A 15041-nucleotide genomic window follows, 5' to 3' on the forward strand; every position below is an offset into this window, starting at 1 on the left:
ATATATATATATATATATATATATATATATATATATATATATATATATATATATATATATATATATATATATATATATATATATAAATTAGTAAAAACACTTATCTAATTTTTGATTACTTTTAAAGTTTTGATTTATTTTAGAACATTGAGCACTCTGTTTGTAGAATACACTAATATAATTTATATATATAGATTATATATATATATATATATATATATATATATATATATATATATATAGACACATATATATATATATATATATATCTATGTATATATATAGACACATATATATATGTATATATATAGACACATATATATATGTATATATATATAGACACATATATATATGTATATATATAGACACATATATATATATATACGCACTTACACACACACACATATATATAGACACACACACACATATATATATATACACATATATATGATAATAATAATAATAATAATAATAATAATAATAATAATGATAATAATAATATGAAAATATTATTTATACCAACCATCAAACCAGTTATACACTCAGCAAAATTTCCATAATTCCGCTTACAATTTCTACATATAAATGAAATGACTAAGTATTTGCATTATTTTTGTTTTTATTTATTACAGGAATTAATAGGAATAAATAAATAAGCAAATAATATTTTAATAGAAAATAATTATTAATATATTTCGTAAAATTTAAGTTATAAATATTTCGAAAAACATGCTAAATTTCTATTGTTCCATCGAAAGTAAACCTTTATAATTTTTGTTTTAAATAATAATTTTTTTATTACTTTAGTTTTTAACAACGACCTTTTACACTAATTAATTCGAAGATTTGGTTTTTCATACTTCTTATAAGATTTTCGCAACAAACCTTTAAAATACTGTTCCAATTGAATAGAAGTTTTTAATTCTTATATCGTATTATACTGTTGAGAATTTCCCATAAATTTTCAATAGGTTCCAAGTCAGATGAACATGATGTCCAATTTAAACATGTATACTTTTTTTGGGTAATCATTTTTTTTTTACTTTGTGCAGTGTGAATCACCACATTATCTTGTTAGGAAATCTGATTCTCAGTAGGGAAACCTTCACTAAACTTGAATAAAATATCTTCTAAAAGATCTTAGTAATTTTTTGCATTCATTTTTGTTGTAATATAACATATTGGGATTAATCTTTCTAAAACTATTATGTGATTCTTCTTCATCATCAGAATCCCCTTATCATCGTACCTATTACAACTACCTTAAATCTGACTGGAACTCTTTCCATGATTTTCTTCATGATGGCCCTTGGATAGAAATCTTTCATCTTCCTGCTAACAAATGTATTTTTTATGTAAATTCTTGGATAGAGAATGGCATGGGTTCACGCTGACATGGAATCTTTTATTCCCTCTCCATGATTCTAAGTCAAACCTCACTCTTTTCCATGGTTTTCCTATCATTGTGCTACTGCAATTTTCAATTGAACCATTACTTTCATATCTATCAGCAAAACAATTCTCCGGAAAACAGACATCTTTTTACTATTGCTAGAAACCATTGTAAAAAGGTTTTGTCTAAGGACTCTTCTACAGCTTGTGGTATAGACAACATACCTGTTATAGCCTTGTAAAAGTGTTCTCCGGGCTGTCGTCAATACTTTTAAAACTATTTAAGAAGTGCTTATCAGACTCTCGTTTTCCAGCCTGCTGGAAAGCGGTATTTGTTATCCCTATTTTCAAAAATTCTGGAGAGCAATCTGACTAGTCTAACTACCATCCCATTAATCTTCTTACCATCATAAGCAAGATTTTTGAGTCTTTAAGTAACAAACACTTAATCTCTCATCTTGAATCTAATATTTTACTTTCTGATCATCAATAAAGATGCTGATTTAATAACGGTAATAACTGATAGGTTTTATTGTGCATTAGATAAATGTGGAGAGGCAAAGGCTATCGCTCTTGACATTTCTAAAGCTTTTGATATAGTTTGACATGCTGGTCTTCTTCATAAGCTCTCTGTTACGGTGTATCAGGTAACACCTTTAAGATTATTGAGTCCTTGCTTAGCAATCATAGTATTATAATGGTGTCCTCAATGGAGAGCACTCTTCTTCATATCCTGTAACTTCAAGGTTCTATCCTTGACCCTATACTTTTTTAAAATTACATTAATCTCCCAGAAATTCTCACATCTAAGGTAGCATTGTTCGCTGATGATGCTACCATTTATTCTTGTCTAGATAAGAAGCCAACACCCTCTGATTGCTTTGGGGGGCATTTGAGCTTGAAAAAGATATCACTTCTACTACTCTCAGTGGGTGGTGAACTTTAACTTAGATAAAACTTGATTTTTTCCAGCTAATTGTTATCGCAACAATCTAGATCTTCCTATATTTGATTGGTAAATGTTAAAAGGGCGGGAATCCAATAATGTAAACTTTTGGGAAACTAAAAAAAACTGCATTTTCAATGGTTCAATAATTTTTTTTTTGAAGGTGAAAAACATTATCCTCTTTCAATTTTTTATTACCTTTAACCATTATCACTTTGTCATAATGTTGCTTTTCTTTCTTTTTTCTATAAATACAATAATGAGCACTGCTATAAAGAGCTAGCATCTCTTGTGTCATCTACTAAAATTCATTCTTGTGCTACACGTCATTCAATCAAGTCTCATGTTTTTACTGTGACTGTGTGCTCCAAAAGTTCTTATTCATCTAGTTTTTTCCCTCGAACATCAGTTCTTTGGAATTCACTTTCTTTATCTTGTTTTCCTAATTCATATAATTTGCAATCTTTTAAGTTGTCTGTTAATTGTTATCTTGCTCTACAATCTTCATCTTTTCTTTTCCAGTAACTTCCAACTCTAATAGTGGTTGCTTTTAGTCTTGTTGGAAGTGAAGATGTTGAAAAAAAATAAAAATAAAAAATTAGTATGTTAATTTTCTTTCCAAAAATTTATATCAATCCTTTATAAAATGAATTTAGATCGGAAATTATTTTTTAGAACAAGACAGCAACCCTAAAGCACACCAGCTAAGTGGCACAACAAATCCTCAATAAAGATAAAGTTAACATCCTTAAATTACCACCAAAAAGCCTAGACCTTAACTTATTGAAAATTTATGAGCAATTTAAAATCTAAAATAGCTCCTTCAAAATGAACAAATAAAAAAGAATTTTATGAGGTTCTTAGTTAACCTTAAATTCAATTGGTGCTAACGTCATGTCATTGTAACAAGCATATCAAGGGGTTTAGAAGGAGTCGTTTTAGATTTTAAATTGCCCATAAATTTTCAAAAAAGCAAGAGGCGGTGTAACAAAGTACTTGAATGAAAATCAGACATGGTATTCTTGCGTTTGCAATAATAGTTATCCACAAAATATTATACTTCATAATGAAAACTTTGATGTTTCTTTCTTTTGTCACATTTATTTTGGAGGGAAAATTTGTAAAATAATTTAATTTAATAGAGTTAATTTAGCAATAAGTTAAAAAGAGTAATAAATATATTTGTTTTACTTTAGATTCATATTTAAAAAAAAACATAAAACTATCGCAGTTACTTGGTGTAGTTAATGCAAATTTAAAATATTATAGCGTCTGTATGATATTTTGTTGACTGCAACATATTTTTGTTAAATGATCAGGTCCTTAAATTATAAAAAGACAAAAAAAGTTAAAATGATGAAATTTGCGGTATCATAAAATATAAATGTTTGTAGCGAAAAAATCTGACTAAAGAAAAGACCCAGAAGAAAGAAAAAAATTCTTCTTAAAATCACAATCGCTTGTCCAAATTTAAATAAGATTTTAAATAAATATGTTTTTTAGGTTAAATGAACATCATAGTTTAATAATACCATCTGTTCCGATCGTTTATTTACAATTTTTCTTAATTATAAGCTCTTTCTTTGTTGGAATTCTAATACTTTTTGTAAAAGTTGATAGAAATATTGTATTTTGACAACTATATATAGTTAATATACGTCAGAACCAATTTGAACTAGGATCTATAGTGGGGTAAGGCACTTTTTCATAAGATTTTAACTAAGTACATGTTAATGCCAATGAGCGAAAATGATCTAATAACTCCAGAATGGTGTTCTTTAGATTCACTATTACAGTATCGGACAAAACATGGTGGACAAACTCAAGTTTAGAACAAAAGTTAATTAAAAACTAAAAAGAACTAGTAAAACAATTGTACATATTAATTTTTAAATAGTTTATTATGTTCTTGACAAAGTTTAAAATGTTTGAATCATACTAAGAATCACAAAAAAAATTTATAACACATTTTTCTCAACAAACTACATTTTTCCTTGGACAAAACAAGGCGGACAAATCAAAACGAAGCTTTTTTTATAAGATTTCATTGTCTTTATTTAATTTACCATATTCTTTTGTTTTTACTTTTATCATAACATTACTCTAAAATAATAAAATAGATTTTGGAACGTCTGGCCAATTATTTTTTCAATTAAACTAAAAATAGATTTAACTTGTGATATATGCTGTAAATTGCAACTTAAAATGGCTTACGACAAATTAGGAAGTGTTTTATGAGAAAATATTATTAAAGATTTTAAAAGCGGAAAACATCGAGCTGAAATTTGAAGAAAATATAATATAGCTAAATCAACTGTAAGCAAAACTGTCAAATCATTTGGATCTCGTGACTGCTATAAAACAAACCATAAAGAGCTTAAAAAAGATCCATTTTTGTCATCCACAAAATTAACCAAAAAACTTGAACTACAAATCTCTAATCGCACTGTGCGACGAAGAGCTAACAAAACAAAATTGTTTTCTCGAATGCCTGCCAAGAAACCACTAACTTCTTTTAAAAATAGAAAGCTAAGACTTGCGTTTGCCAAAGCACACTAAAATTGGACTGTAGACCAGTGGAAAAACATACTTTTTAGTGATGAATCAAAATATAACCTTCTTGGAAGTGACGGCAAGAAGCGAGTCTGGAGACCAAAGAACACCAGATTCAATACTAAATATACCAAGAAGAGTGTTAAGCATGGAATGTCTGCTATGGTTTGGGGATGTTTCTGTGCACTAGGAACTGGTCCTATTCACAAAATTAATGGAATTATGGACCGCTTTGTTTACAAAGATATAATGGAAGATGTTATGTTACCACATGCTGAATGGGAGATGCCCCTAAAAGGGGCTGTTCAAATAATACGTGATTTTTTTTGTCGTTTTTCTAACACCCCTCTCCCCGATGTGGCATTTTGTGGCATTTTGAAGAACCCCCTCCCCCCTCCCTATGTGACATGACGAAGACAAAAAAAATATTTTATAAGTGTATATTTTAATTGAATCGATGTATACAAAAACGTTTCAAGTCATAAAAACTATTTTTTCGGGGAACGAGAAAAAACTTATTAAGTCCAAAATTATTACTTTAACGAATTCAAAAAAAAAAATCTGGGTGCTTTTTGACATCTTTAAATATTAGATTTGTTAAAATATATATCAAAATTTGTGATGTATATATGTGTTATACATAGTTAAAGTTGTCTGACTTAAAAAATAGTTTTTATGACTTAAAATGTTTTTGTATACATCGATTGTAATAGTTTATTTTTGTATACATCAATTGTAATAGTTTATTTTTATAAAAAAATACAATTGATGTATATCTGTCTTAAAACTAAATTTATTCCCAAATCGGACTTTGTTCTTGTCCTTCAAGTATTGGAGTTCCATGTTTTTAAATAATTTTTGAAGGCCAGTTGAGGTCAGAGGTATCAACATCGTCTTGATCATACCACTCAATTGTTTATTTGTTCGAACTTAAAAAGACACACATGAGTTCAGATAGACGTTGAGCAGCTAGGTGTTGAGGTCTAATTTTTTGAATCTCATTCGAATATCCAATACTTGAGCAAACTGTTTTGTGTTGTTTCATTGACTTGACAGTTGCAAAATATAAATTGCAATTGGTACAAATTCTTTTTGGTAAGGAATTTTGATTGCTTGGACATGAGTAGTCGTATGGCAACCCATTGGGATTATCTCTTTGCAAAATTGTTTTGTAAGGTGATAAGTTTAAGGTGGCTACCCACTATTTAAATAAAATCTTTAAATGAACCCTTTTATCCCCCCATATTTAAATATTTCAATTGCATTGGAATCAAATAAGACAAAAAAATAAAAAAAATTTATAATTTTAGTATTACGTCATTAATTATGCGCATAATTAACTCAAAAATAGCACATTTTCTAACAAGGATAACTAGTTGCAGAGTTTTCCAAATTAAGTGAAACTTTTCAAAAACCTTGGTTCTTATATGAACTGTGTGCTGAGTCAAAAATAAAACTGATATTTTTATTTAATACTCTAAAATTTACAATTTAGTATAAATCCCTGAAAAATGGCCACATTGAACTAAATTTTAAATTGAATGGGATACCATAGTATATATATTTTTGACTCAGCACATTCTTTTAACTAAGTTTTATCTCTGTAAAAAATTTCAAAGAAAAATATTGAACAAAACCAAAGACATCTTTGTTAGAAGGTAGAAAATCTTTAAATGGAGAAAAACGCATTTGAAAAAAAAATTCAAAGATAAAAAGCTACAAATTCAAATATGGTCTGATTTTAGGACTTTTGACCAATGTCATATAGCTCGGAAATAACTTAACAGTGTAGATAAGAACTTGGTTAAGGTACAGTAAAAATATGGAGAAAAAGTGCATATTGGTTCTGGAGAAAAAAAGTTCCAACTGTCACTAAGGCCGTTGCTAAGGAACTTTTGGATGTTTAGCCCACTTTAAAGAACAAAATTAGGGCAAATTTATCAATTTTTTATCCATTGTTATATATTTTATTGTTTATAAAGGTTAAAACTTTCAAAAAAAAGAAAGAAAAAAATTTTTTTTCTAGATTTTTTATAGTGGGTAGCCACCTTAAAAAGAGAGATACAAAGTTGTTCTTTGTATTATTGCATTCAAGACCATCTTCTCCTTGGAAGAAAACCAGTTGGAATAAGATGAAACAGTGAGCTGCGACGATGACCACAGCATTTTTGATCACTACATTTTACAATTTGAAGGAAGTATTGACTTTCTCTGACATGTTTAGCATCCCACTCTGCTCTGAAATGTTTTAACTGTACACATTTTTCACTGTTTGGTTTTATGTACTCAGCTTTAGTTTCAAATCTATCAATGACTGTGCTAGACCAAATTTGTGCAAGAACTTCACCTGCTTTGGCAAAGTTTGCCTTCTCCATAATTTTGTCTGATGTTTCTCCTATTAAATTAAGATGGCTTCCAAAATGATCAAATGGAAATAATAATTCCTGCTCGGTCATGGCTTAGCGGAGCCATTCTTCTCTCTACCCTGTTAAAGGCACTTAAGGAGCATTAGTGCCCTGTTTAAGGCACTGCCAGGAGCATTAGTGGCCACAAACATTCTGTCAAGGTCATGCTCTTTGAAATAAGCCTTGGCACAATTAATTGTTTTTTCATGTCTTGGATTTTCATCTGGCCCACCATCAACAATTATAATCATGACTGGTTTGCTAACTCCATCTTCAGTAAATAAGCTGCTTTTAAATGCAGGGAGATGGTCTATTCTGTTCATGTCTTCTAAGTGACTAAGTGCTGTTGATGAATCATGTTTTGTACATCTGATTGCTATGTATGTTGCGCCAGAGTATGTGACTGCTTGTTTTTCCATGCATTCCTTTTTAATTTCTATGGCTGCAATTACTGAAGGAATAAGTTTGTGTTGAGGAGCAATTACAAAATTATGATCAGCTAAAGTTACCTTGTACTCCATATGCATCATCATTGGTGCTTGTTTGCTTGCAGATGTCAATCCAATTGGCACCCTGGCTTTATCATCATGGGAGTGAAACGTCACTTCTTTAGGACCCAAAACTGCCGCAAGTTCTTCAAGGGATGATTTGACAAATTTTGTGTCTGCATGATATTTATGCTCAGAATTTTGTGCTCTTATTAACCGGACAGGTGCAGTTTTAACATGTCTTTTTCCTTCTGTGCTTAATGATCTGCTAGGAAGTAATCTTAAGTAAACTCCTGATCTCGAGAGATTGTAACCATGATTTTTCAATTCTTCAACCAAGTCATTTAATGTTTTTACATTTTGAATCATTTCAGTTCTTCTCCTATCATCAGAAGCAGACCCTTTCATGGCAATATCTACTATTGCTTTTATTAAACTGACCTGATCACAGGCTAGCGGTTGACCTTTTGATACTGAATTTTTAATTCCACACACCTTTTTTCTAATATCTGGAACTAATGCTTCTATAGCTTTTTTTTTTTTAGTCTAATTGCTGTCTGGCGTTCAGTGGCTTTTTGACGAAGTACAAGATCTCGGTTTTTTTCTACCAAAAGTTTTTGCTTCTGCCCTAGTATTTGGTAATCTTCTTGTGACAACAAGTTGCAATATTTTTTTTCAGTGAGATATGCAACATCTTTTTGTAAAAAAAAATTTCATCTTTAAACTGATCTTGTTTCGGGGCTTGTTTTGTTAAAACTTTTGAGAAATTGGAGTTTTTTATTTCACACTCTTCCCTTGTCGAAATAGATGGGGTCGCATCAGTCACGCCATCAAAACTGATTTTAGATTCAACCACACGCTTTTTTGGTGTATTTGGTACTTGGTTCGGTAATTTTGTCCAGTAAGATAAAATACTAACTTCATATCGGAGTTCGATTTGTTTTAGCTCTTTTAATTATTTTTAACTTCTACATTTAATTCGGATAATGTTTTGCTCTTTGTTTTAATCTTAGACCCGATTTTATTTGTTTCTTGATAAGACTTTTGCTTCGGTTTGTTTGCAAATGCTTTTAAATATCATTTATAAATAGATTTGTAAAGTTTTTCTTTTTCACAAGACATTTTTAATCTATAACAACATCAACAACAAAAAATCATTTTTCCTTACAATCATTACAATAAATAAGTATATAGTAAAGATAGTTTTAATAATAGCATTAATGATAGTACTTCTATTACTAAAATGTTATATCATAGTAACTAAATAACTTAATAAAAATGATAAGGTAACTAAAGTAGTTCAACAAATTCATTATAATAGAGTGACACAAAACATTAAAAGTAATAATAACAATAACATTAAAAATTAAAGTGCTGTAAAACTAAAATATTTATAGATCCGATGACAATCAAGAATTATATTTATGTTTAAAGATCAAATTTTAAACAACTATTAATACTAAAATTTTTAGTATATCTATACAAATATTTGTTAAAAAATAAAATTAGGTTTTTATCGGTAACATAAATTGCTTTTAAATAATCGCCCACTATCTGGTTTTTTTATGTTTGTAGAATCAAAATTTCTTTTTATGTCTGCGATTACTTACAACTAACTTAGAAAGAAACTAATTTGAATTTTTTATTTTCATTTGTTACACTCCGTTAAACAATAAACGCTAGCTACTTGTGAAGTCGTCGCATAGCATTTTTCTTGAAAATTTTCGTAATGTGTATAATTATCTCGGAGTTTGTAATTTTAAAAAATTATGCAGTGATAAAACAGTTAATTTAAAAAGTTATTTATCACGTCACACTGTAGCAAACCACCCCCTCCCCCATGTGATATTTGGTGACACTTTCCAATACCCCCTCCCCCCCCCCCTCCCTAAGACTGTCACGTATTATTTGAACAGCCCCAAATGGATTTTTCAACAGGACAATGATCCCAAACATGTCAAAAATTGTAAAACAATGGTTCAAGGACAAGAATATCACCATAATAGAGTGGCCTGCACAAAGCCCTGACTTGAATCTCACAGAAAATTTGTGGGAAATAGTTGACAATAAGATTGAGTGTGCAAATGTAAAGACCAGTAAGGAATTATTTGAACAAATCAAGAAGGCCTGGCGAGAGATTGATATAAGAATTGTTGACTCATTAATTGAGTCTATGCCTCGAAGAATGAAAGCAGTAATTAAAAGTAAAGGAGGTCCTACCAAATATTAAGTTAATTTTTGATTGTTTTTGAAAAATAAGAAGTTAATTTTGAATTTTTTTGAATTTTTAGTCGACTTTTTAAATGTCCACCTTGTTTTGTCCAAAGAAAAATGTAGTTTGTTATGGAAAATGTGTTTTAAAACTCTTTTAGTGATTTTTAGTATGATTCAAAAGTTTCAAGTTTTGTAAACAACATAATAAACTACATAAAAAGTAATATGTTCATTTGTTTTACTATTGTTTTTTAGGGTGGTTTTGTGATTATTTTTTCCACTAATTTTGACAAAAAATTTTGGACACATCTTGTGGTCACAGGTAGTTCCAGTTCAGTCCTTATTTGTCTTGCTGATTGTACTCTGGATGATGCCAAACGCAAAATGGAAGAATGTTGCCTTCTGGTTACTTTTTTGATTTCTGCCCTTAAGGAGATTTTTATTGTAATTTCACTTAAGTTTATAAAATTACTTACTGCATAATGAGAACGTTTGTTGATTAGACAAACTCATATCTTTGTAAACAACAACTATTTGCTTTTTCTTCCTCAGTTAACAACCTCCAATGGTATTGTTATAATAATTAAGAAACAAATTTTAATTAAAAATAAACAAAACTTCCATATAGAACAAAAAAATATTACTCAAATTAAATTAAAGTCTTACTCAAACTTCTATCAACACTTTTAAAGTGTTCAAAACAAACTGATGGAACTATGGAAATTTTTTCTGAATATATTCCAATTTAAAAAACATTCTAGAAAATTTAGTTTGCATTGTTTCAGAAACACATAAAGTTGTCATTAACGCATTTGTTTGCAATAGGTCTAATAATGTTTTGCAGAGTGTACACTAATAAAATATGTCCACAATTTTTCTTACATAACTTTATAGTTATCAAGAGAGTTCATTATAAATGACCTATTAATATAAATTATTATTTTTAGTTGGACGAATTGTATTTGAGTTATTCTATGAAAAAGTTCCAAAGACAGCTGAGAATTTTCGATCATTATGTGTAGGGGATAAAGGAATTGGGAGAAAAGGAAAACCACTGCATTTTAAAGGATCTATTTTTCACAGAAGTAATTTGATTAAAATTTTTATGAAAATATTTATTCATTTTATATAATTTTTTTATTCATTTTTAGTATTTGTTATTGCAAATAATTTAAAAAAATAGTTAACTAATTTTTTTTAGTTGAAAAATGTTAATATTTCTAAATATTATCAGTTATTTTGATCCACACAGATGCTTATTAAATGTTTTTCAAATATAATTTATAAAAAAAAAGCAAAAGAAATAAATTCTACAAAGAGTTTTTTTTTCCAGCTTTTATTCCTATTTTGGTACATTATATTTTCTAAAGTTTTAAGATTATTTTATAGTTTTGAGAAAATTTGAACTTGAATTTTTTTTCATTTCTTTGCTTATGTATTTAAAATGTTATATTTCAGTTCTTTTTAATATAACTCTTCACTTTTTTAATTTGCTATTTTTATATTTCAGTTCTTTTTAATATAACTCTTCACTTTTTTAATTTGTTATTTTTATATTTCAGTTCTTTTTATGAAACAAAGCAAAAGTAGTTAAATGTTTTTTTTTTTTTTTTAAAGCATATTGCAATATTCACATAATCTTTTTTTCTTTCATTATTTTATTTTTTAGTCATTAAAGATTTCATGATTCAAGGTGGCGATTTTACAGATTCAAATGGCACTGGAGGAGAATCTATTTATGGAGAAAAGTTTGAAGATGAAAACTTTTATTACAAAGTAATAAAAATGTTTTGTTTTTTCCTTATACTAAACATTTTAACTAAATAATGTGAAAGCGTATTTATAAAATTATACAGAATCATATAAGGTAATGGTCAAACATTATGGTCAAAGTTTTAAGATTCTATGAAATATTTTTCTTGTGACATTGATTATTGATCATTTTCTTAGAATTAATTTTAAGCTTTAATTTTTTTTTTTTTTTTTGTATAATTAAACTATAAATCATAAAATGGACTTTAGACTTGGACTCAAATCAGATTTAAGTTACAAATTTAATGACATTAGACTAAAATCAAGTAAGATTTGAATCTCAACTTGGTTTTGATGACTTGTGACATGAATTAAAGTTCAATTTAAGTCCATGATTCTTCAAAAATAATTTAGAAGAGCAAATTAGTAAATGTCTTCTTAGAATTATCAGAATGTTATAATTTTATCTATTCTCGAAATTATCAGAATACACCTTTTATCTGCTGCATGGAACAGATCCATGCAGCGTTAGAGAAGTAGTGAACACTTTCCTATAATTGCTCAGAAAAAACTCCAAGGCACCCATTTTATTTTATTTGCAGAATTTAGGTACAATTAAACAGTAACAAATTTTAGCCTAATATCATATTCCAAAAAAATTATTGCAGACCTTTAAATTTTCAATATTAGTTTGAAAGCTTTCATCAAGTCTGGCTCAACACAATAATTTCAACTGAATTTACTTCACTTTAAACACTCTCCAAAATACTTTAATTTATTTTGCAGTTAATCATCAAAGTTTATCAAACAGTGGGTAGCACTTTTCAGAACTTTTGGTGAAAATTTCTATTAAATTTTTCCATATGTGACCAGTCTTTTGCAATTTTTTATATATCTCCTTCATTTCACTTCTAACAAAATCTGCTTTATGTTATCAATGGCATAATTGACTGTCCCCATTATATTAAGCTCCGGTAAAACAAATCTGCTTACAAGAAATTTAGTGGGTTTCTATGTACTAAAGTAGGGTTAAACCCAGTTTTCTTTTCCATACTATTTACATACATTACATAAGACAGATAAATTGAGCTGCTACTTGGTGATATCCCTGTCAGAATTTGGCTTTTGAGGTTGCATACCTTAATGTACCTAACTTTTTCAATAGTTTTTTTAAAATGTTTTTTAAACAATGTTGAAATATCTTTCTAGAATATCTAAAGCTACCAGAAGAAATAAATAATTTACTGATGAATCGTTGTGTAATTTTTCTAGACCATCTTTATAAGAAAATATATTATGTAATGTTATAACAGAACTTACTTTATATTGAATTTTAACAAGTTTATTTTAGAAAAAATGCTATAGATACTGAATGCATATTTAATCATGATAAAACACCACAGTTTGTAAACTTCGGAGTTGACGGGAGTGCAAGTGAGTTGGTGTTTGCTGAAAAGGCTGACCGTTGCTATTAAATGATCCATAAGAACAGAAAATGTATTACTATTTACCCACTTGTGCTTAAGATGTAGTTATTTGCCATATGATATTATCAGGAAAAGGAATAATCAGCAAAATGGCACCAAAATCCACCATGGAAAAAATTCCAAACTTGCGTATACCAACTACAGATCATGGAGTACAAAATCACAATTCTCTACTTGGTTTCTCAATTGAAAAATGTTGAAAGACTTGTGGTAGTATTAACAGATGGTCACTCTTCAAAGTTTGATGTGAGTTTCTTTCATTATTGTCATGAAAAACAGTTTTGTCTTTGTTGGTCAAATAGATACAGGTGTAACACAAACATTTGCTGTAGCAAATTTTTTTGAAAGCTACTTTCTTTCATCAATATGAAAGACACTAACACATATCTTCATAAACCTTCTTCTAGAATTTATTAACTCATGCACTTAGGTCTTATTATTAGGCTCTCTTTTACTATTCATTAACTGAACAAAATCAGATAAGTCTTTCATTATAATAATTTCACTTAACCAAACAACCACATATTCCTCAAACAAAATTTGTAGAATATAATTGGTCTCAGGACTTTCTTATCTTGCGGACAAAAAAATGAGACCAAGTTTTTTAAGTTTTATTTTCAAAATAACAAATGAATAATAAAATTGTTCAATGGAAAATAAAGAGTAAAGCCTAACTTTTCAAATAATATATTGATCAATATCCAGTCACATGTCCTTGGAGTTCTATGCATTTTTGAACATGGCGGTTCATACTGTCAATTAATGACTTAATCCAAGGAATAATCGTTCTAAATAATCCAAGGAAAGTTCGTTCCAAATTTCTTGAATTGCAACCTCTAAATCATCTAAATTTTTTGGGTTTTTTTTTCTACTGCTTTTTTTATTAACCCCCACACATTTTCAATGGGCTTTAGATCCAGTGAATTAGCAAGCCAAGTAGAAACTTTCCATTTATGATCTGAGTGGTTTATAAAAATAAACCACTCAGAAACTGATTTTGAAGTGTGCTAGTCACCCCATCCTGTTGAAATGTAAAACTCCTTGGAAAAAGATTTTTTAGAGTTGGCTCAGCTTAAGAAAATATTTCTTTGTATTTTTCAATATTCACAGTGCCCTTGATTATAAGCAATGATGTTTTACCTTTGGAACTAATCGCCTCCAAACCATGAGACTCTGTTTGAGCTTTGGTTTGCCAATTCTTGGTTGTTTCTTTGCCCATTGACCTTCTCGAGTTCGAAATAACTCGAAACGACTCTCATCACTAAATACCCATTGATTCCATCTTGTTCTTAGGTGTTCTTCGCACCATTTTACCCTATTTTTTTGTTGAACAGGAGTCAATAGGGGTTGATTTTTGGGAACGAAACTGAAAAACCCACTTTGGTTAAGGTAATGAGTAATGGTTCTGGGAGCAACCTTGGGACTGCCTTTTTTGATTAATTCAATTTGAATATCTCAGGCAGATTGTGTGTCATATTTTCGAGCTACTTGAATCAATCGTTTTTGGCCCTTTTAATGAAGTTTTCTTGGTCTACTTCCTTTCTTTCTCTCCAAGCTCCTTCACTCCTTCCCTCATTTTCTTTAAATATCTTGCAACTGTTGCCTTAGGTATCCCAGTTAATTTAATCGTAGACTTTAGATCTTTATGTCCCGCTTTTTAAAGATAGTCAAGTGTCAACGCTGGCGACTTCATTTCTAAAATAAATATTTTTAGGTAAATCAGAAATAATAATAGCACAGATTTTTTGATGAATATATATGCACCTGATAAATGAAATAATGGGCTTCATGAAATACAAAAAAA

At 28.9% G+C, this 15041-nt stretch overlaps 1 protein-coding gene across 1 annotated transcript in view; it reads left to right on the top strand.

Annotated features, from left to right (window-relative positions):
• Nucleotides 1-15041, top strand: part of LOC100215790 (peptidyl-prolyl cis-trans isomerase D) — a 51837-nt gene that overhangs the window by 9763 nt on the left and 27033 nt on the right. Inside the window, exons 2-3 of the mRNA XM_065813405.1 lie at nucleotides 10946-11083; nucleotides 11668-11774. Of these exons, the coding sequence (XP_065669477.1) occupies nucleotides 10946-11083; nucleotides 11668-11774 (245 nt within the window). The remainder of the gene's footprint in view (nucleotides 1-10945; nucleotides 11084-11667; nucleotides 11775-15041) is intronic.

The sequence above is a fragment of the Hydra vulgaris genome, chromosome 12, assembly GCF_038396675.1.
Source record: "Hydra vulgaris chromosome 12, alternate assembly HydraT2T_AEP".
NCBI classification, from domain to species: Eukaryota; Metazoa; Cnidaria; class Hydrozoa; order Anthoathecata; family Hydridae; genus Hydra; species Hydra vulgaris.